Here is a 22,611-nt window from a genome sequence, read left to right as displayed (position 1 = left end):
AGTTTCACAGGAAACTTTGTTTTGTTTTCTATTTTTTGTTTAAGAAAGAGAGAATACCTTGCTTCAAAGTTTCAAATTACAACTCCGAAGAATGGTATCCACACCAGCAAACCTTTCATCCAAAACTCCACATTATCTTCTCCTCAGTTCTGCGGTCGTATTCGACGTTTCACAATTATTTTTTAGGGGAAAAAGATCAACGGATGGATAGAAGAGAGGAGCATTTCCAGTTTCTGGGCATTTGCCAAAGGCTCTACAACTTCATCACGAGAAGCCTCGCCTCGCAACACTTCAAGACCGTGAAACTAGGCCCTCCGATGAACCAAGGCTACCCCGAAACAGCCATTTCTGAAGCCGGGACCAGAAAAGGCCAAAAGGTGCACCCGATGGCTCGAGAATACCAAACGCAAGATCAAGTAACGGCGGTTGCACACCAAGCAGAAGCTCCAAAGAAAATGGTTAGCATACATCACAGGGTGGAGGACATAGACGAAGTGATGAAGCTAAGACGAAAATCGTTGAAAAAGTTGAAATGTTTAGAGCTGGGAAGGGATGAGCCAAGACCGTTAAGATCCATTCTGAAGGTGGGTTCTGATCTTGAGCGGGAAGATGGGCACATTTGAGAATTCAACCACTCCCACATATTCATAAGTTATTATCATGGTTTGCAGCTGGAATTATATCAGATTATCATCTGTTGATAACAACAATAGCAATAAAGCCTTATTCCATTAAGTGGCGTCAGCTGTAATAATTCTAGAATGCCACTACGCTTGATGCAAAATCGAGCGCAGTCACATTCTAGGACTCATACAGCCGACCATACGTAGTTAGATAAGGCTTTTCCTGTTGTTGTTGTGGTTGTTATCATCTGTTGTGTGTCCTAGATCACGGAATCCAACTAATTTGGCATCACCAGTCGATTAAATATGTTATGAAGATGGTTAATTATGAATGTTTATAGCCTTTTGTTTCCCTTGAAGTTTGGTAATTAACAAAAATGTTACTTGTCTTCTAATATTCTTGTAAAATATACACAAACAGATTCGGTTACAAAACTTAATCAAACGAAGAATTGGATGAGTACTAAATAGACAGTAAAAGGACACTGAAACTGTTTTTATATACAGCTTATTGTTTGTTTAGCATCTATCAAATTCATTTTTTATTAAAAATTTATAACTGATACTATTTACGCATATTTAACAAAAATTATTATTTCATCGAACATTCATTTATTGTTTTCGTGATCACATGGTAACGAAAATACAAGTCCACGCAGCCCACAAAATCATAACTTAAACCATAAACAGAGAAAAATTAAGAAAAATTTAGGGAAAATTAATGAAAAAGATTTGAAAACTTTAAGTTTTAATCAAAATGATAAAAATATGTTGTAAGTGAATAGTATTATAAGTGACTTTTTAAAGTAAAAATATTATTTTTATTAAAAATAAAAAGTAACGAGAGTGTTTCGTTAAAACTCCTAAAAAATTTAACACTGAATTTGGACGTAATCGTAAGAAAAAGAGTGCCAATTGCAAAGCAAAAGGCATGGCGGGTATGCAACGCAGCCCAGTTATGAGTTTAAGGCCACTTTTAAGGCCACAACCCAGGAGGGTCAAACATGGGCACTTCATATTCTTGGTGCTCTCATTCCACCACCACACTCTCCACTCACTCCCTCCTCCTCACGCACCCCAAATCATCTGCCTTTAAGCAATCAAGATTCCCAAATCCCGATTTCAAATTCCATTCCACCCACCAAATCCCGCAGACCCATCTGAGGATCATGTCCCAGAAACCCTCTCAGGTTTTGGGTGGGAAAGTTGAAGTTGGGGAGATCCAGGAGGGAGTTTCCAAAAGACCCATGATTGATTTTCATGGGATTGATGAGGGGCTGGTGGAGAAGATGGTCTATGATGCTCTTGTTTGGAGCTCTCTTCATGGGCTTGTTGTTGGTGACAAGTCCGTTCAGGTCTGTGTTTTTGTTGCCCTGCTGAATTTTTGTTTGGTTTTGAACTGATTGGAACAGAATTTACGAAAATTGAAGCTTTTTCTGGCTTAATTGTGTGTTTTGGTCTTGGAAGTCTTTAGCTTGCTGAAAAAGTGGAACATTTGACTCATCATGTATGGTAGAAGATTATTATTTTTTTTTCTTCAGATTTTGTTAGATTAGATGTTAGTTTATGGCTTGTTTGGAAGCGCTTTTGGGAAAAATGTTTTATGGTTCCAAAAGCACTTGAAGTTTTTTCTGCAAGAAGTACATAACTTGTTCTTTATAGTTGTATGTGAAGAAGAACACTACTTTTAGATCAAATTTAAAGGCTTTTAGTTGCCATAAGTTATAGGAAATTTTTAATCTACAATAAATATGTAAATGTATAACTTTTTTTTTTTTTTTTCGGAGAATGTAAACGTATAACTTAAACTCTTTAATTTGATGTTGATGCTGAACTCTGTAAATTACAGAAATCAGGAAAAGTACCTGGTGTAGGCATGGTACATGCACCATTTGCTTTGTTTCCGATGCCGTTTCCAGAAAGTCATTGGAAGCAAGCATATGAGTTATCCCCCATATTTAATGAACTTGTCGATCGAGTGAGTTTGGATGCAAAGTTTCTGCAGGATTCACTGTCAAGGTACTTTTTCTCATCGAGTGAGATTGGTGTAATCACGTAAGAACAATTGTGGGTTAGGACAGCCATACCCTTTTGTGTGTCTCACCATCTCTGTAGAAACTTGCCCCTAACAAACTTACTTTGAACTTTAACAATTGTGCATGGGGATAAGAGAGAATTAACATACATGACATCTGCAGTTTTTATCTAATGGCTCTAGAGGTTAGAGCAATTCTTGAAGGAATTTAATTGTAATCTTCAAATCGCAGAACGAAGAAAGTGGATGCTTTTACATCTAGACTTCTAGATATTCACTCCAAGATGCTAGAGATCAACAAGAAAGAGGTAAACTTTCAATACAGCATTTTCACACTAATTATTGTAAGAGGAGAACTTCATAGAATGTGATTCATTTAGTTGAATGAATCTAGCGTATGTTGTTTGTTTAGCAACTGATTCGTTTCTTATAAACTTGTTGGATGGAGTTCTTTTAGATACATATATTTTAAGTTATGTGATAGATATACATACCCATGATGTGATACAACGGAAAAAAGGACCATTACAGTATGTAGTTCCGGATGCCACTCATGTGTTCATTTGATTTGATTTAACTTAGCTTCTGTTTGTGTGTAAGAATCTTCTTGCTTGTTGCTGGGGAAGATGCTAAACTTTTCTAATTACTGAAATAGGATATACGCTTGGGTTTACATCGCTCAGATTATATGCTTGATGAAGAAACTAAACAACTCCTTCAAATAGAGATGAACACAATTTCATCTTCATTTCCGGGACTCGGTTGTCTTGTCAGCGACCTTCACAGGTTAAGTAATAGGAGATTTTGTGATTAACATGTATTCTGTAGTTTGTTTATGAATTTCTGAATTCTCAATTTAATGCTAGATTCAACTAATGAAATTATTCCTGTATATTAGTGATATGTGTATATCTGTTAAAATCTCATTTCCAGTGCCAAAAATTTCAGCGCAAATAATACCAATTATTTTACCCTTAGCCTCTCATTTTACAGGTGCTTACTTAATCACTATGGAGAATATCTTGGATTAGATTCCAGAAGAGTTCCTAATAATCCTGCAGCCACTCAGTTTGTAGAGGCTTTGGCTAAAGCTTGGACTGAATACAATAACCCCAGGTTAGAACTGAAACACTATTTCATCTGTTTTCTTCTGCTCCTGCTATATTCGGTGAAGCAATTAAATGAGTAGTTAAATTGGCATATATGTACAGGTCCGTAATCCTGTTCGTGGTTCAGCCTGAAGAGCGGAACATGTATGACCAACACTGGCTTTCTGCTCTGTTGAAAGAAAGATATCCTTTTTAGCTCTAAACAAACTTTCATGTTGGTGAAAGTGGTATTTCTCGGAAATGTATATAATTATCAATTATATGCTTATATCTTTGGTAATGAACCAGTTAGTAATGTTCCTTAACTGTATAACACACATAATGTATCAACTCTTCGGAAAACATTGGCTGAAATTGATTCAGAGGGGAAGCTTCGACCAGATGGAACACTTATTGTGTATGTACCCTTCTAGATTTGTGGATCTAGCATGTTATATCTTTGACTTTAATATCTGAGAAAGCTTCGAACTTGCAGGGGTGGCCAAGAAGTTGCAATTGTTTATTTCAGAGCTGGTTATACACCAATTGATTATCCATCTGAATCAGTAAGCAAGTCTTACTCTGAAATACTGATTCTGTTTCAAGAATAATGGGAGATTCTTCCTTTAAGTGGTGAACATTTGTTGTTCACTAGCAGAAAATGTAGTTACTTATCCGCAAAAAGGGTAAAAAGTAATTTCAAGTCTGTAAATTCATGTATTTATCTATGTCTGTTCGGGGGTAAATTTGGTTGGCTAATCCCGCATGTTTTGTTTTTGTAAGTATGGGTGCAGCGACCTCTGTCTGCTTGCATGCGTGTTTATTTATCTAACCTGACTTGAAATAATTTGCATGCATGTAGCGATGTAACTTGGCCGTGTAAAACTTGTAATTGCTCATTGCAGTTCTTTGTTGCGTTTTGAAATATGCTTCAGATGGTACTTAACGTGTTACTCATAAAAGAAAAATGATACTTCAGTTGCATAATATGACCTCAGGGTGTGACGATGTCTGCTATATGGCTTTTAATACCATGTTTCTCAATTTATAGGAGTGGAGAGCAAGGTTCCTTATGGAGCAGTCATCTGCCATCAAGTGCCCCTCAATTTCTTATCATCTAGTCGGGACCAAAAAGATTCAACAAGAACTTGCAAAGCCTAACGTTCTTGAGAGGTATTGCTGGCTCACAACTCCGTTCAATATTTTCCTTGTGTTATGTATCATAATTTTAGGGAAGAATGGTTACCATGTTACAACCAGTAACATCATAACTTTTTGTCATCTTCATGTAAGCAGGTTCCTTAATGATAAAGAGGACATTGCAAAACTGCGAAAATGCTTTGCAGGATTGTGGAGTTTGGATGACTCGGATATTGTCAGAAAGGCAATAGAGAGCCCCGGGTTATTTGTTATGAAGCCCCAAAGAGAAGGCGGAGGTGAATGAATTTAGACTTTGTTGTGCGATTGTTGTAATGACAAGTATTATTAATGAGTCATTGTTACACTTCAGGGAACAATATCTACGGTGATGATGTAAGGGAAGCCCTCGTACAATTGCAGAAGGAAGGGTCGGAAGCAGATGCTGCTTATATCCTAATGCAGAGGATATTCCCAACTGTTTCTTACACATTCTTGATGCGTGAGGGCGTATGTTATAGAGATGATACCATATCTGAGCTCGGGGTATACGGTGCTTACTTAAGGTATATGACTTTTCTGACTAAATCTTCGGGTTTCCGTTCTCTTTTTCCCTTCTCTTTATTTGCACGGGTGCAATCTACTTCTGTCGGCATTGTTTATAATGTGCGAACAAAGCTGTACCAAAGGCGTGGAATCTTAATGCCGCGTTTTTCATTGATGCAGGAACAAAGATAAAGTGATCTTGAACGACCAATGCGGCTACCTGATGCGGACAAAGGTTTCCTCATCAGATGAAGGTGGAGTTGCAGCTGGATTTGCAGTCTTAGATAGTTTATATCTAACCTGAAGAAGTCGGCTCCTAATTATACTTAAACGGCTTAGTTTATAGAGCTAAACAGTTCGTCAGCGATTTATTTACTCAAACAAAACATATGCGCGACAAGATCCGAGGTGTCTAGGGTAATTTCAGTGGAGTAAGAGGCTAAACCAAGAATGCTGCTTTAGCCTTTAAGGATGCTGTTTCGTTGAAAACAGGAAGCCCTTGTTTTTCTTTTTTGGTCGGTAGAGCTTTCGTTACATGAAAAACTAATACAAGGTCCAAAAGAAACCCGATAAACAACAGACAAAATAAAAGGTCAAAGCAAAATGAGAGCTGCAACTCAAGATAACGGAAGGCCCTTACAAATTTAGGCCCGAAGGTTGCAACAATAAACAACAAAAATAATTCTAATCTCAAGCAGCATAAACCAGACCGTCGTCGCCACATCCTCAAAGGAAGCCAAATTCCAAATCGAGAGAATAGACGCTAGAACCAAGTCTCTTTCATGGACCTCTGCAAATATATACAAAGTATCATATGGGTAGAGAGTGAGGCTAAGAGGATATGTAAAATACCCAACACTTTGCCTTGACGGGATTAGGCATGTCTGTTGGGGCAAGGGAAGTGATGGGGGTAATGGATCTAGTATCCAATTTCTGATAGGAGCTTGCTGATCCAAGTACATGGTGGGATGAGGATAAAGTATCATAGCTAAGAAGGAGGGAGGAAGGAAAATTAAAAGATAGAAAGCAGTAAAAGTAGGCGAAAAATGCCAGATAAGGGGCATGAAGCCCAAATTTGAGATAAGCTCAAGGGATAGTTGAGATCCGGCTTAGAGAAAACTGAGCTAAACTCAAGGGAGAACCGGGAATAAAAATGTAGGAAAGAAACTGGAAAAGGGGAGGAAGAAGAGTTGGATGCAAGGAAAGGGATGGGGCAGAGGAGATGAGAGGGGAGGAAAAAGATGGAAAAGGCAAAGGAGAGAGGAGGGAAGAAGAAGTAGCAAGCTACCCGCCTACCCCAAGCAAGAGGCAAAGGGCGGCAGCTGAAGCTTGAAACTGGGGATAAAGCCACTGGATCTGGACTTCTAGAGAGAGAGAGAGAGAGAAACAAAGAAAGAGACCCTTCCACTAATTAATTATTGTTGGAAGGCCTTGTTTTCTGAAAGATCGAATTTGGTTTGGCCAATGCTTGTTACATCTCGTGTCTCTCTCTTACGTGGGGATTCTTGTGTAAGCAATGGTATATTTACACATTAGTATTTCTCTTATTTTCTAATGACTACTTACATTAATATCTCTATCATCATGTGATATATTAATATCTGTCTCATCACGTGAAACATCTCACGTAATGAGAGCGGTACTAATTTCGAGATATATCCCTAGTTTCATTTTAAAGTTTCTCCTCACACCCAATCCCCTGTCAAATGCTTCATCTCATTTCTTTTTTTCCCTTCAACTAGAATATTCCAAATGCATTGGAGCAAGAACGTCAAGCTGCACTTTGTAGTTTAGCACTTCATGAATAAATGAGAGAGAGAGAGAGAGAGAGAGAGAGAGAGAGAGAGAGAGAGAGAGCATTCAATCAAGAAAACATCCACCAAATCAAACATCTGTTTTCTAATGGAATCAGAATATTTCCTATGCTGAAATCATTTGAACACAAATTTGTCGTTGCTAATTTCTATTTCGAATTTTCGAGAGTACGAACATACAACAATTAAGTACAAGGTCAAATCAAAAGGATTCCCAACCCAATTGCTGGGGCAGTCTATGTTCATATGCTAAAAGAATCAGTTTGGTTCAAGAATTGGTCAATTCGTTTGCGGAATTTTTTCATCAGTTTCATGCCAAATTTCATCACCGTCTCCGTTGTCTTCTTCCGACTCAGCTAGTTGGTCGAAAAAAGCATCAAGGTACCAGGGGCAATGTTCAGTCCAATCAACCCTGTTGGCGCGGGCTCGCCACTTTTGGTCTGCTATCATTTCGGGTGAGAGACCCCATTCTTGTAGTTCTTCCTCAGTGTGATGAATTGCTAAGCTGTACTCTCCACCCTTTCCCAATTGCATCACTCGAAATTCGCAATTTCCAAGGTTGATTAGGAGCTCAAATTGCTCGACCGTCCACTTGAACCACTTCATGAGGAAGACGCGTGATGCTAACCCGTGCGATATTATTATAAGATTCAGGTCGTGGCAAGGGTCATGGCGAAGCCTGTTCATGTCTATGTCCCTCCACAAGGATTCGAGAAAACCTGCAATCATCTGTCTCATTAGGCATCATATTCATTTCAGTAGTGAAATCTGTGAAACCAAAACTTTTATGCAGCAATCAATTGCACAAATGATTAAATACACACACTTTTCAGCGTAAAAGAATTTCGAAACCTTCATATATTCATCTCATCAGGAAGAGTGATGTCAAACTGATCGTACAACTCTAACGATGAATAATACTGGAAGCCAGTGCTAAAAATTTAACATATTCTGGAAGCCAGTGCTAAAAATTTAACATACACAGAATTCCCAAAGATTAGTGTTCTAGTTCATATAGCTGCACGGAGTAAGCGTTGTTCGTATGGCAGTTCTATTAAAATGAACTTCCATTTACGGCTCTTGCCATCTTCCATTTTCGGACCATGAAGCAGTATCTCGTCAATAACCTCTTAATTGTGTGCAAGACAATACTTTAATCATCATTACTTTTAACAAAGTGATATTCTACTCTACTCAAACCTACGAGGAGGGGGGATTCGAACTAAAGTGCAAAGGGGCGGGGCACTGCTAGCCAATTGGCCTAACCCACACGTGCATACTTCAATCATCATTTGGCATTTGCCTAATATCACTCTCTATGTACAGACATTTGGAGCATGTTTTGGTTCCCCCAAACAAAAGCATTCAATCATAATATGCCGCTCCAAATGGAAACCCAAAATTCAGATAGCACCTAACTCTCTCTCTCTCTCTCTCTCTCTAAATGCAGACATTGGTTACGCAAAGTTGACCACGGCAGTGCGCCCGCCTCTTAGCACCTAAGTTCGAATCCTCCAACCCGTAGTTTAGACTATCGCCTTGTCAAAGTTCGAGGCATTCATGCACATACTTTACCTAAATGTTTCCCCAAATGCCAAACCACCAAAAGACAAAAACGACGTAAAAGTTTTGAGCTTTACTACAAAAAACCAAAAATTCCCAATTGGGGTACTTCCAAAATGCTAAATAAACAAAACCCAAATCCAAAAATTGAGTTAAAAAAGACGTACTCGAAACGCGATCGTAGACGTCGGCGGCGGACTCCCCCTCCGGAAACCGGTAGAAGAACCGGCCGAACCGCTCCCTGGTCTCCTTAGTGGCCTTCATCCGCTCCTGCACTTGGAAGTTCCCGAAATCCTGCTCCCGTATCCGGCACTCCTCGCGGACCCCGATGATCCGCGTCCTGGAGAATGACCGTCCGATCTGGCAGAGCGTGGACCGCGTCCGCTCGTATGGGGAGACGTAGAAGTAGACGCGCCAGTTGGGGCTGTCGGCGCCGGTGGTGTCGGAGACGACGCGGTGGAGCTCTGCCCCGGCGAGCCGGGCCTGTGCCAGGCCCTCTTGGGTGAGTGGGATTTTGTTGTCGGGGGTGGTGGTGTAGGCGGCGTGGTCGAGATTCCCTTCGGACTCGCCGTGCCGCATTAGGATTATCCGCTTCGGTAGAACTGGCTGTAATCTCCCCTTGGAATTTTGTTGCTGCATTTTAAGACCTCTTCTCTCTCCCCTCTCCCCTCTCCCCTCTCCCCTCTCTCTCTCTCTCTAAGATTTTCAGTCTGGAAAATCAGAGTTTCAAATGATGGAGTGTGACAATGTTGGCTTTTGGTTTTTCACTCCCTTAATTTATGGACTCTCTCTACTTCTTTTAATATAACTTTTTTGTAATTAAAAAAAAAAGTAACGGCTCGAGTTTCGTCATGACAGTTTATTTTTTTAAGGTACGAAAATATTCACATAAGTATTTTAATCTCATTGACCATTATTCTATAGTTTATCAACATCAAGAATAATACTCATAATATATCGTGTGAAATACGAATATGAAATTCGTTTTCAATTACTGCATCAACAATGATAGTTTAGTTCTTTTAACATTTACCCGGGTCTGACTTTTTTTTAATATTTTTTTCAAAGTATAACAAACAAAAAAGGAACGTGTATTTTGTGAAAATGGTGACCCACTACCTTGGGTCGACTGCCAACTCAACACTTAAAGTATTAAACGTGTCGGTTCAGACCACCACCAGTCCACCATACCCAGTGTCGCATCCGACGGCGAAGAATAAAAGAAGAAAATGGAAAAACACAATGGAGACGCGGGGAATCGAACCCCGTGCCTCTCGCATGCGAAGCGAGCGCTCTACCATATGAGCTACGTCCCCGCTAATTGAACAAGTATATGTATTTAAAGAGAAGAAGAGATAATGTTAGCTTGACCCTTTCTATTCATTCTATAAAAGCGCAATTGTTAAATATAATTTATATTAATTAGAGGCCCTTTGCTAATCATTTTATTTTCAGTTTTCAATTTTTGGAAAAATAAAAAATAAAAACAATAACGTGAAGACTGAATGTCAAATTTTGAAAACTCAAGGAAATAGTTTTCAGCTTTTTTTTTTTTTTTTTTTTTTGAAAACTAAAAATAGTTACCGAACAAGATTTCAGTTTTCAAGAAAGTTAAAACAAAAAATGAAAACTGAAAAGACAAAATGATTAACAAACGACCCCTTAATTTATTATTATTTTTTTTTTTTTTTACCCAACCACATCCACACAACACAACAATAGTGAATTGACAGGCTCTTAGGGGATGTTATGTTCCTACGCATATATTATAGAGATGATGTACAACTCTTAGTGTTTTCTTAAGAAATTAACGAGGGACAAATATTTGAGGAATCGTGAATCCAACTGTCAATACTCCAGTAATTATCATCCACAAACCCAATAAATTTAATCTTACTCATTGATATCTTCAGTGCTCAAAATTTATCCCTTAGGTGAGCACTACCTGATATTAACTTTCTTCTTAGTCAGTGGATTCATGATAGTTTCTTTCAAAAATAAAAGTCGATCTGAATTAGAGTTTGAAACTCGTAAAATAAAACAGAGGTGAGGATGGTCTTAAGTGTCGATATGTCCGAGTGGTTAAGGAGACAGACTTGAAATCTGTTGGGCTTCGCCCGCGCAGGTTCGAACCCTGCTGTCGACGTTTGTTTTATTTCATTTTTTCGCCTTTAATTAACTTTTAGTTCCACTGATTTTTTTTTTGTTTAATTATTTATCAATTCCTTTGGCAAATAACATAAACTGAAATCTACTTGCTAACCAGTTAAATATGCTGTAACAAATTAAGAACTGCAATAATCAAAGAACTTATAAATAAAATTGTTATTAAGGCTCGTTTCATAATCATCCTTTTTGTTTTGTTTTAAGTTTTATGTTAGAAATGACGGAGAATACATTGGAAGAAATAAAAATACAAAAGAGTGAAGGAAAGATATAGTTGAAGATATGCAGAAGCAATGCACAAACAAAGACACGCAAAATGAAAATTAAAAATCAAAAGACGTTGTAGGTTGTTTTTACTATCAAATTATATTTTTATTCTCTCATCACCTTTCTTAATCCTTTTTTCTCCAATATATATACCATCTATTTCAAACAAATAAAAATTAAAATAAACCAAAAAAATAAAATTATTATCAAACGACCACGACTATGAGTATGTATAGATTTTAGTAATATATAATTGATGTATATGTCTCTTACGATGAAGTCTTCCCACCTTTTAATGGTAGCAGACTAGCAGTCAACAACATACCCAGAAAACCCTAACCCTTTTAATTTCGTTCCTTTATATTTTTTGTCTTTAATCTGTACGTTACCTCGCAACAAGTCCCTCTCAATCCCTTTCTCTCCAGTTGACTGGTGGTGATAACAATATTATTAGCTCAAGCTTATCTACATAGTAGTAACTATGAACCACTTGTCACCCAAATTATAGGGCCAACATTCTAATCAATTATAATTGACTTATGCATGCACATATCTTAACTTCAACACGAATCCCATGAAGCTCATGAGTGGTTAGGTAGCTTTTTTAGTTAACTAACTAGCTAGCCAGCCAAACTTCAACACGTGAATCACCAAATTTTAAGAGATCCAATATTTTCCATCCATTTGTGCTTGGCTTCTTTATGACCTGAATTACTGATTGATACGTGTTAAAATTATAACTACAAAGTTAAAGAAGATTAATTTTATTAAAACGTGTCAATCAATAAAAAGACCATAGAAAAGCCAACACAAAATGAATGCTGAAGATCTGAACTCAAATTCCAAACGACCAACTTGGTATTAGACTAGTGCATGTCAGAACTGGTGATCAATTTGTGTGTCTCAATTAATCAGTGAACATCAAAATTTTAAGCCATCTTATCAAATTCCATATAATATATATTTTTTGAAAGAAATATCTGCATGAAAAGATTATCGAGTGTGGATATTTGAAATTATCGCCATGTACAAAATAGGACGGATAATATAATAGAGGATGATGTATAGGAAGATTTTTTTTTTTTTTTCAAATGTATAGGGAGATGGTTTGATATACCAAGTATCACGATAATTGATTAAATACTTTAAAAAATAATTCAACTAATTGCTTGTGACACTTAATGTGTAGTACCATGTTACATGTGCAATGAAAAATTTCTCCCAGAAACAGTAGAACTAACATCAACTGACCTCATTAATAATACATAAAAAAATAAAAAAAATCAGAAACAAGTGGCAAATTGCATTGGAAATATAAGTGGAAGTAGCGTGCTATATATAAATATATCTTAAGTCTGAAAAACGGAAACTTCCTGAATTTGGGAAACGCAAAGTGATATGATCATCTGTGCATGTGTGTTTCTTTGCTAGGGCCTTCTGGGTCTGCGTTTCCAGAGTCCTTCATCTGCAGAGCCTGCCTGCTGTCAACGGCAGAGATTTCACACCGTCTTCACATTAAATTGGCAGAAAAGTGTTGAGACACGTCAACCATGCAATTTATATTTCACTCACACTCACAATAGTACTAATGCTAATTAATCAACTTAATCAGCACGTACATAAGATAATTTACACTCGACCGGGAGGCATCCATGACACCTAGCGTCCTAATTGCCATACAATTAGGTTTTTTTTTTTTTTTTTTTTTTTTTTTTTTTTTTTTTTTTTTAAAAACAAACAATAAGAAATTTATGATAAATTCATCTAAACTTTACGATGAGTACATTCAAACTTAATACAGAGAAAGAGCAATTTGCTTTAATCAGTTTGGCTAAGCCAAAATGTACCCTCTCTACCATTAATTAATTAAGCTGGCCATTTTAACCCTAATTTCGAGGAAATGCCCTAATTAACTACACGTACACTTGTCTCCTTCTCAACGCTGCCACTTGAACATCATGCCATGTTCTCCTGATCCGCTAGCCAAGTGATGAGATCATGCTATCATCACCAGGTTGTCACGCAATGCTGCTGCTGGCTCCACACAGGCAAGTTGCCGTCGTGGTGGTGGTGGTGGTGATGGACACGGTGGTGGTTCACCAGATTTTGACACCGCCGAAACCCTTCTGCTCCTCCCTTCAGCCACTCTCCACCAACACTGTCTTCCTCTTTCTCCTCCTCCTCCTCCTCAATAATTTCCTCCTCATCATCAAGAAATGCTTCTTCTTCTCCTTGTACTTCTTCTATGCCTTCTAATATTGGTTCTTCTTCTTCTTGAATGTGAGGTTCGTGGCTAACAAGATGCAGTCTCAACCGTCCATCTTCACGATAAGCTCTAAAAATCTCAGGCCTATAAATCCTTACCTCCGTAAGCTCCAACCTCCCATCTTTCCTCTCAGGCCTCAGATAATATCTAGGGTGTCCATTTTGATTCAACGATGAAAGCGGTGGAGGAAACTTCTTGGGCTCCATTCTCCTCTTCCCCATCTTCGTCCATTTCGGCGCTCTCTTCATCGAGTGCCTCATCATCCTCAAACATGCATCCTCCTCGACACCATCTTGATCATTCTCATCAGCCTTCTCATGAACATGGCTAATTCTTTCAATGATCTGATGATCGTCCACCAGCCTCTCGTTCGAACTTTCAAACCCTAGACTCTCCGTGCACGACGTCAAGCTGTCCAAGCCGCCTCCTATGTCGTCTATGAACCCAAACCCACCTGGATCTTTCTTTTTTCCAAATTCAAACACCACCGGCGACAAAGCTGGTGTTGATGAATTTGATGGTGATGACGAGGAGGATTTGATGGATGAAGATTCCAAAACAAAAGGTTGGCTTTTTTTGCTATCGTTTTCGGTTGCAGCAACCAACCCCAGTAACCCTCCTCCTCCTGATCTTGTAGAACTTAAAGGAGAAATGTAACGGTGACATTTTAATGAGAGCTTTTCATGACCATCAATGGAGGTTGTTGTTGTGGCTGTGGTAGTAGTTGTTGTGGTGAGGCCAAGGATAGAGTGAGGAGTGACCTTTCTACAAAAGCTAATCATCATAATTGGATTTAAAACAATTATAATATTACTAAGCTTATTATTTTTATATAGATTCAATAGAGAAATGAATAGAAGGATGAGGAGGAGGAGGAGGAGGAGAGGACAGCAGTAGTAGTACATAGAAAAGAAGCAAGAAGAAAAAATAGGTTCGGTTTTGTAATTTGCAAAGGAAAAATGGGGAGGAAAGAGAGGAGTGGGAATGCTATTAAAATATAGACCTCTCACCAAAGATAGGGCAACCAAAATGCATGATGGTAGAAAGAGAAGGTTAGAGAGTATAGTGGGTGGTGCTAGTGGGAAGAATGGTGAAGAGAGCGCCAGCGTGGCAAAAGAAAAAAAATGGAGATCCTTTCCGAATTTCTTAGTTCAGAGTTGACGGATATAAAATCAGAGTCGTTTACAGGAAAGAAAGAAATATGAACTTTTAATTATGTAAAGTGAATCAGTTGAATGGACTAATAAAGATCATCAATTTTTTAAATAAATGGTTCGGATCTCTATATTCGCTAACTCCAAATATAGAAATTCGAAAACAATCCTAATTATAAAAGGGAAATGTTATTGATACTTCAAAAATTTCATTTTACACTTCTCACCAATATATTTTTCTTTACAAATATAAAAAATTTAAAGTGTTAAATTAGATTTTTGAAGTATCAATAACAATTCCTTTATAAAAAAGAGAGTATAAAAGGTGGTGATAGAAAGAAAAAGAAATTATTTGAGCTGTAGTGATGGAGAGTAGGGAGCAAAGTATGCCGGGTCCCACGTAAGATGGCCTCGGACATCTGCCTTTATATTCCACTAGCCTTCATAACGCAATCCTCATCACCATCTTCTGATCACAATTACTTGTTTTTTAGAATTCACAAATTAAATGATTTATCATTAATAATAAATGAGTACGAATTTAATTATCAACTTCTACGTCATTAGTTTACAAAATTTTACCTACGAATTTAGTTTCTTTAACAGTACCAGTGTTTCTTTATTCTTTCCTTTATTTTCTACTAGCATATGGGCACACACAAAGTGTGAGAAAAATTTTTATTTTTGTTTTTGAAATATAGATAGAGAGGAAGAGAGTGATAGAGAATGTGAGAATGAGAAGTTTTTTTTTTTTTAATTAAGTAATTAATTTTTTTATTAAAGATATATTATAATTACATGTAGCTGAGGTTTAAAAAAAAAAACAACAAAATTTGATTGTGTGAAATTGTATTTTTACCCCATTTTTTTTTTCCCCCGTTTTATACAGATTCTACATTTGACACTGGAATCAATTTCATTATAAAGTTAGAGATAATCGGAATCATTCACGCTGTTTATCATCCTTTAAAGTATTTAGAAAAATTTAATAGTTTTTGGAAATCATTTAAGTTTAATTACTAGCAAATGATATCTGCGTGAAGCCGCGGGATTAAAAACCGTATAATTTTTTTTTGTACAAAGTACTATTTTCATACAAAAAAATAATAATTGATGTGTATTTACATACCATTTACATGCAAAATGACACGCCCCGACCCTGATATTCCCCGAATACCAGGATAGGCACGTGCTGGCCGACACCCGAAGGTGACGAAAGCCATTTATTGAGTGCAAATGCTGAAAACAAGGGATAAATAAGGTTTATAAATATAAAAGAATAATTAATATGCAAATACGGACCGTGTTCATAGCACACCTCTAATCTAGAATACTAAAAGAAAATAATATAAAATTGAATGAAATAAAAGAGTGGGTCCTACACCGAGAGGACTCGAAGATGCCGATGCGGAAGTGCCTGGACGTCGGGATTGTATGCCTCGATTCTAAGTCCTGAAGGGGGCGCAAAACAAACATGAGTGGACCAAGTTGATATATATATATATATATATATATATATAATAAAACAGTTATCAACGTACTAACCCCCAGGTTTTATGAAAACACAAATATAATGATAAACATAGGTTTTCCGAAACCTAGCATGTCGTGCAATGTCTCAAATCATCATTCGCATAAAATAATAATCACTAGTGAATGTCCGATATAACACTTCAGGCCCCATGCCGGCTCCCCGTCTCTGAGCACACAGTCAGAGGAAAATGCACTTCAGGCCCCTTGCCGGCTCCCCGTCTCTGAGCAGACAGTCAGAGGAAAACACACTCCAGGCCCTATGCCAACACCAAACCGTCGCCCGGGACGGACCGGATCTATCCCTACATCCCGTAGCGGAAAGGACCACTAGGTAAGTACAAAACCAGTGAACATACATATATTGAAAAACAACTTCATAGTATAAAGTCATCCATCATCTATACTATAAAGAGGTGTTCTAAACATGTTCTAAATATCATATCGTCATCCATCAGATATGCTATAAGAACAGGGGTTATAGGAAAAATAGTAATAATTCAAACTAGCCTCAGTAAGCATGTTATCTCAAAACGTTTCATAAAACATAATCATCAAGTCATGCTTTTTTGTGTATGCAATTCTACCATTAAAACATGCATTTTCAGAAAGGGTCCACTCACAGTACTTCGCCGTCGAAAAGCCACGCCACTAGCGAAGACGGAAACGCCACAATTAAACGCCCCTAAGCACATAAAGGGTACATTTAGTCAAACTCTACTCAAACGATTGAATTTGGGAAAACGGACGTCAGAAACGGGTTCAGGACGTCGAAATTAGCCTAGGAGGGGTCCCGCACGAAAACCCAAAAAGTCAACGTTCAAAGTCAACGTTGACCAGTTAAAGTCAACGTTGACCAGTTAAAGTCAACGCTGACCGTTGACCGGGTCAGGTCAACGGGTACGGGTCTACGGGTCACGGGTCATGGGTCACGGGTCAGGTTTTAGGGTTTTGGGTTTTGGGTTTTGGGTTTTGGGTTTAGGTTTTTGGGTTTTGGGTTTTGGGCTAACAGAAAATGGGTTTGGGTTAAAAGGGGAAATGGGTTTGGGCTGCAACCAAGGCCCTAAGGCCTTTTGGGTTTTCAAATGAAATAAACTAAAAATAAAAAAAGGAAAGGGTGAGGGTATTGGGCCAGAAACCAATTCAGGCCTAAGGCCCGTGGGTGTGGGAGATGGCCCGAAGGCCTGGGTGCCCGGAGAAGGACGCCGGAATTCGGCCGGAGAATTCCCAAGCTCCGTTGGAGCTCAAAACTCAACCAAAACATGTCATTCAATATACCAAATTGAAGCCCCGAAGGTAAGGAATCGAAATATACCCTTGGTTCCCGTCATTGTGGTCGGAGTTGGCCGGAAAACAGCCTGGAAGCCACGGATGTCCGCCGGAAACTGGGTAAGATTCAAATGAGTATAACTTCTTCAATACTCAATGAAATTAGGTGAAACAAAAAGGAAAGTTGTAGTACTCAGCGAGACGAAGAGATTGATACCTCGCACGCCGGCCAACTCGCCGTGGTTTGGCCGGAAATTGCCTCGAAAGGGGCGGTGCTCGCCGGAAAACTAGGAAATGTCTCCGAGGTGATTTCTTCGTGGTTTGACATCCAAAGCACAACCACGGGGTTAGAAAAGAGTTATAGGTGTGGGCATGGGTGTGTGTGTGTGTGTGTGTTCTTGTCGGAGGAAGGAGCACCGAGAGGGAGAGAAAGACAGAGAGAAAGAAAGAGAGAAGAGAGAAGAGAGACTTTTCAGAAAAAAAAGAAAAGGGAAAGAACCGGGAACAAAAACAGGGGGTGGCCCCCTTGGGCTCACCAATTAAGGCTCAAAAATAATTTTAAAAAGAAAGGTGTCCCCAAACTTAGTGAAAATACAAAAATACCTATTTTCCTACGTAAATTCCGAGACGGGTTATTACACAAAAGATTTAGTAGAGAGTTCAAATAGTCAGCTTAATACAAATTATAAGGAAGCCGCCTTGCAATATATGATTTGGGTAAATCTAAACAATTGAACTCATACAAAAAAAATAGTAAAAACCTTTTCAATGAAAAATATAAGCAAAACAAGAAAAGGGTTTCACTAAGGAGAACCACTTGATTCGCTGCAAACCAAATTCAATCCCAATTTCCTTCATCAATTGTCTCCCCTAATCCCACCTAACTATTATCAACATAAGTTCGTATCCTATATGCCTTGAAATGCTAAACTTACGATTCACATACCTGCAAATTGCAATTCAAAAATCGAAATACAAACATGAATCAGAAAACTACTAAACATAAATCCAAATCTTAGGAAGTTTAAATATTATAAATAAATAATTAAAGAAAAATTCATGATCCATAGACAGCCACCAACAAACATTTGTTCCTTTAAAAATAAAGAAAACTAATAAAAATGGCTTGAAAACTTTGAGTTTTAACGATAAAGACAAAATAAAAGGTAAAGTGAATAGTACCAAAATTTACTTTTTAGTGTAAAAATGTGGTAGTACCGGGAGCTTTTCGTTAAAGTTCCTTTAAAAATACCCAAATTAATTTCAAACAAAATTTAGTGGGGGTCACTTCAAACGAAATATCTACAACCAACATTAATTCCATATCTTCTTTTACCTCCGTAGAAACCCTAACAACTGCCACAAATTGTGATGAAAAAGTTAAAGCATATGGTCAATAGTTTATTGCAGCAAGGCCATATGATTCAGCCTTAGAGAGGACGAGAACCAACCTGAATAGGCATAAGCAGTTGCATGGAAAATATACAATATGCATAGAATATTTACAGCTCTTTCTTTTGACTGCTAAATGCTTAGTACCATATGCAGGACCCGAAAGCTACAAATCAATTATACATATGCCAATGTGCGACACATGAAAATGAAAGAGATCCCTCATTTTCTAGTTTTCGGGTCTTCCTTTTATCTAACCTATGTAGAAATTCATGTACAACATATATTACTGAATTTAACGGCTGAATATGCGGTCAAGAATCCATAAATATCTAGCAAGTGGAATATCTAAGCAACTTAAAATGCATTGATGCATAGTAGGACTCAAAGTGCAGACCACATATCTAAATATTTGGAAGAAATCCTTAAAAGACAGACATGAGCATTTCCTCTGCAAAGGCCTGCCTATTCGAATGAAAAATTCACAGATCAGAGAGAAATCTGATCTATGAACTTAACCCCAGTCAATATACACCCTACTTTTTACGTCCAACATTAATGCACTTAAAAACCACTGATAACATCTCTTGAATCTTTCATTGTGCTCACTGACTTATCAAACACAAAACCAACGAGAATAAAAAATTACATTGCACCTGAAGAGCAAGAGGGTCTGTACAACTTCCCAATGTCCATATCGGCACGCTTGCATCAATGCTGTCTTTAAACACAGAAATCAAACAACTTAATCAACGTTCGCATCAAACACGAAACAACAATTCCGTTGAACATACCTAAAGGAAAATATCGCAGCAGCATTTCCCCATCTATTTTCGCTAAAATGAAATCTGTGGCCTTGACAATCTTAAGCATGAAATTAGTTCAATCCCCTCATGAGCTTCAATTTTTTCGATAAAGAGGGTTTGATTTATGCGACAAAGCAAACCAATCACTAAACTTTCTAACCAGATCAATACCCACATGCCAAAATTTACTCTAATGGGGATTCAGAAGCACAAATTAAATTACTGTCTGTCAAACAATCATAATCTAGATGAGAAAAAGCACCAACTTTCGTACCTGCCCGCAGTAATTCCTAGAATTGGCATCAGTTCCATTCTCCAGCAGCAAAGAAACAATCTGAATCAAACCCAGAAAAGAAAACCCACAGAAAAAATCGAAAATCCGATCAAAACGAACAATCCCAAGCTAAAAAAATTGAAAACAAAAACCTGGGGAAGAGAGGACGGACAAAGCAACTTATGCCAATCCCTCCAGTTTAAGGGCATTCATATGCAGATTATACAGTTTCCTTCAATCCTTCTTAAAATGAACTAATATTGAACATGCAATACCTTAATGTATCTCCTGGGAGTGAGAGAAGTTGTTTCCAGGCAACGGAGAGGCCCGATCCACCGCCGATCGGCAGGAATTGGGCCGCTCTATGTCTGAAACCCTTACTATTGGTTACACGAAAACAACGAAAAAATTGGCGAGAGCTTGACCAAGAAGAGTGAGAGGGATAGGTTGGTGGTGGTTTGGAGGAGTGTAGTGGTCGTGGTTGGGAGGCGTGGTGAGTTGCGCGCAGAAGGGAAGAGAGAAGGCAGGACTGGAGGAAGAAACGGAGAAACAAATATTTGGCATATATAAACAGTGGCAGACTGGAAATAACAGAAACTAAGAGAGGGTAAAACCAGAACAACACTGTGCTTATGAACAGTCTGTTATAGTAAAAAGTAATAATATTATGATCGGCTTCTCTACCCTTTCAGTTCCCATACATTCTCATTTTCTTCTATTCGTCAACATTTTATATTGGTTTTTTTATAAAGATAATAAGACAAAAAACAATAGTGATATAAAATGTTGATGTACCTTAACCGTGACCGCACAAATAGAAGGGGAGAAGTATACGGGAATGGGAGTGCAGATAAGCCAGGTCCATAATATTATCCTCGTAGATATAGTCAACTAAATTATGAAAAGATCTTCAAATTGGATGTAAAACAATGTACACTTTTAAGCGATTTAAGTGTATGCAGCCTTTACAAATTTAAGTTTATGCAGCCTTTACATTTTTTGATTTCTATTCCCTAGCATTAACCTTTTAGTAAAGTTGAAAAATCAATGAAATCAATTAATTTTCATGCACTGAAATCAATAACGCACTGAAAGCAGTTCATTCATTTATTTTGGAAATGCGATGAGTCAGTTATTCACGATCTCCTACCCTTCCACCTTCATCCAATGAATTTATAGGAAAACTATCCGTTGTCCTCTTAATTCTACATAAACACAATCTTTTCTATGCATTTTCCACGACATTCTCGTTTCTCAATCACTACTTTAGAGAAAAAAAAAAAAAAAAAAAAAAAACTTGGCTAGAATCAATGGCTTCCTTAACCTCTTCTCTCACTTGCGTCCCCTCTGCGAAACTTGGAAACCCTAGGCTGCTGCCCTCCTTTGATCATTACTCACCTGCCAATTATTCCAAGTCATTGAATCTCCAAAACGCAGTTGATCTCAAACTCCATACTTCCTACTCAAATTCTAACAAGTTGTCCGTGCTGAAAACATCCTCGTTCACTTGCAAAAGCCAGGCCAACCCCTCAACCGAAACTGATGAAAGACCTGGCTCTGAAGTTCCACAAGTACTTCATGTGTACGAGATCAATGAGCGTGACCGTGGCAGCCCGGTCTACCTAAGATTGAGCGGGAAAGAAGTCCACTCCCTTGGCGATCTTGTCCCTTTGACGAACAAGCTGTACACCGGGGACTTGCAAAAACGCATTGGAATCACGGCGGGGATAACCATTTTGATCCAACACTATCCGGAGAAGATCAATAGTGGAGGTCGATATGAGGCTATCTACAGCTTCTACTTTGGAGACTATGGTCACATTTCTGTGCAGGGGTCTTATCTGACTTATGAGGACACATATTTGTCTGTGAAAGGAGGGTCTAGAATTTTCGAAGGTGTGTATGGTCAAGTGAAGTTGCAGCAGCTTGTGTACCCTTTTAAACTTTTCTACACATTTTATCTCAAGGGTATTTGCAAGAACTTGCCTGGAGCTACTTGGGAAGCCTGTGGAGCCTACTCCTGATGTGGAGCCTACTCCAGCTGCTATGGTTATTGAGCCTCATGCCACCATTGCTGGTTTCAATGATTGAAAGATGATGTTGATTTCTTGTTTTTACAAGATTTTGTGGTGGCAGTGGATGGCAGTGGAGACTAATAAATTTATGTTTTTGGATTTATTTTGGAAGAAACGAAAGCTATTTTCCTTCACCATGAAAAGGGCTTTTAGATTTAGGTAAAAAAATATTGGTTATTTTTTAGAGTGAGTCTAATTATCTAATTACATGTTTTTATACCAATTTTATTCTTAAAAAAAAAAAACATGTAATACAAATAATTTGTGTTATAGGTAGACTATAAACAAAAATCTAGCTATTATATAGGTAGATAACAATTCAACTTGTGATACAGGGACTAATAAAAAATTCCAACAAAAAAAAGAAGATAGGTTTCAAATCCTTGTAGGTTATAACTACTCGGTTTGAGCCTTGCATTGGTAACATGCTCTAATACTATAAAAAAGTTGAGGTTCCACCGTAAAACCAATTGACAATAAGAAGAGTAGCCCAACATCTTATAAGTCCTTGTATTGGCATGTCCCTCAATGTTGTGGGACAAATTGTTCTCACATCATCGGCTCTCAACAAAATGTACATGTAATTACTGTTGTTTGTACCATACT

The 22,611-nt window shown here is 38.0% G+C and overlaps 4 protein-coding genes, 2 non-coding genes and 1 pseudogene across 8 annotated transcripts; 3 read left to right on the top strand and 4 right to left on the bottom strand.

Moving 5' to 3' along the window:
- Positions 1-1,583: 1,583 nt before the first annotated feature.
- LOC137745448 (glutathione synthetase, chloroplastic) lies at positions 1,584-5,935 on the top strand. The gene is made up of 12 exons (XM_068485411.2): positions 1,584-1,978; positions 2,473-2,642; positions 2,891-2,966; positions 3,314-3,444; positions 3,652-3,774; positions 3,870-3,951; positions 4,085-4,164; positions 4,243-4,312; positions 4,798-4,919; positions 5,043-5,182; positions 5,257-5,449; positions 5,610-5,935. Exons 1-12 carry the CDS (start codon positions 1,628-1,630, stop codon positions 5,731-5,733), a joined length of 1,662 nt encoding a protein of 553 aa, XP_068341512.2. The 5' UTR covers positions 1,584-1,627; the 3' UTR covers positions 5,734-5,935.
- A 1,428-nt stretch (positions 5,936-7,363) lies between these two features.
- Positions 7,364-9,552, bottom strand: LOC137744053 (phosphoglycerate mutase-like protein AT74). The gene is made up of 2 exons (XM_068483914.2): positions 8,974-9,552; positions 7,364-7,962 (listed from the first exon to the last, which is right to left on the bottom strand). Exons 1-2 carry the CDS (start codon positions 9,443-9,445, stop codon positions 7,523-7,525), a joined length of 912 nt encoding a protein of 303 aa, XP_068340015.1. The 5' UTR covers positions 9,446-9,552; the 3' UTR covers positions 7,364-7,522.
- Positions 9,553-10,049: 497 nt separating this feature from the next.
- On the bottom strand, positions 10,050-10,122 carry TRNAA-CGC (transfer RNA alanine (anticodon CGC)). The gene has a single exon. It is a non-coding gene; the product is annotated as a tRNA-Ala (tRNA).
- A 748-nt stretch (positions 10,123-10,870) lies between these two features.
- Positions 10,871-10,952, top strand: TRNAS-UGA (transfer RNA serine (anticodon UGA)). The gene has a single exon. It is a non-coding gene; the product is annotated as a tRNA-Ser (tRNA).
- A 2,027-nt stretch (positions 10,953-12,979) lies between these two features.
- Positions 12,980-14,622, bottom strand: LOC137746282 (uncharacterized). The gene has a single exon (XM_068486358.2). The coding sequence runs from the start codon at positions 14,408-14,410 to the stop codon at positions 13,247-13,249; it is 1,164 nt and encodes a 387-aa protein (XP_068342459.2). The 5' UTR covers positions 14,411-14,622; the 3' UTR covers positions 12,980-13,246.
- A 1,181-nt stretch (positions 14,623-15,803) lies between these two features.
- On the bottom strand, positions 15,804-20,490 carry LOC137746223 (uncharacterized). 3 transcript variants are annotated; one of them, XM_088681679.1, is made up of 8 exons: positions 20,206-20,490; positions 19,931-19,990; positions 19,500-19,571; positions 17,676-18,404; positions 17,505-17,574; positions 16,813-16,874; positions 16,044-16,111; positions 15,804-15,898 (listed from the first exon to the last, which is right to left on the bottom strand). In XM_088681679.1, the coding sequence occupies exons 4-8, from the start codon at positions 17,784-17,786 to the stop codon at positions 15,883-15,885; spliced, it is 327 nt and encodes a 108-aa protein (XP_088537805.1). In that variant the 5' UTR covers positions 17,787-18,404; positions 19,500-19,571; positions 19,931-19,990; positions 20,206-20,490; the 3' UTR covers positions 15,804-15,882. The 3 variants fall into 3 exon arrangements, 1 of the variants encoding a protein (XP_088537805.1); XR_015954263.1 differs by lacking the exon at positions 15,804-15,898 and having other exon boundaries at positions 15,908-16,111; positions 17,505-17,547; XR_015954262.1 differs by lacking the exon at positions 15,804-15,898 and having other exon boundaries at positions 15,908-16,111; positions 19,507-19,571.
- A 750-nt stretch (positions 20,491-21,240) lies between these two features.
- Positions 21,241-22,021, top strand: LOC137746283 (allene oxide cyclase, chloroplastic pseudogene; annotated as a pseudogene).
- Positions 22,022-22,611: the final 590 nt, after the last annotated feature.

The sequence above is a fragment of the Pyrus communis genome, chromosome 12 (genome assembly GCF_041283825.1).
Source record: "Pyrus communis isolate YQ-2024b chromosome 12, ASM4128382v1, whole genome shotgun sequence".
Taxonomy (NCBI): Eukaryota; Viridiplantae; Streptophyta; class Magnoliopsida; order Rosales; family Rosaceae; genus Pyrus; species Pyrus communis.
This window is presented reverse-complemented; position numbering and strand designations above follow the sequence as displayed.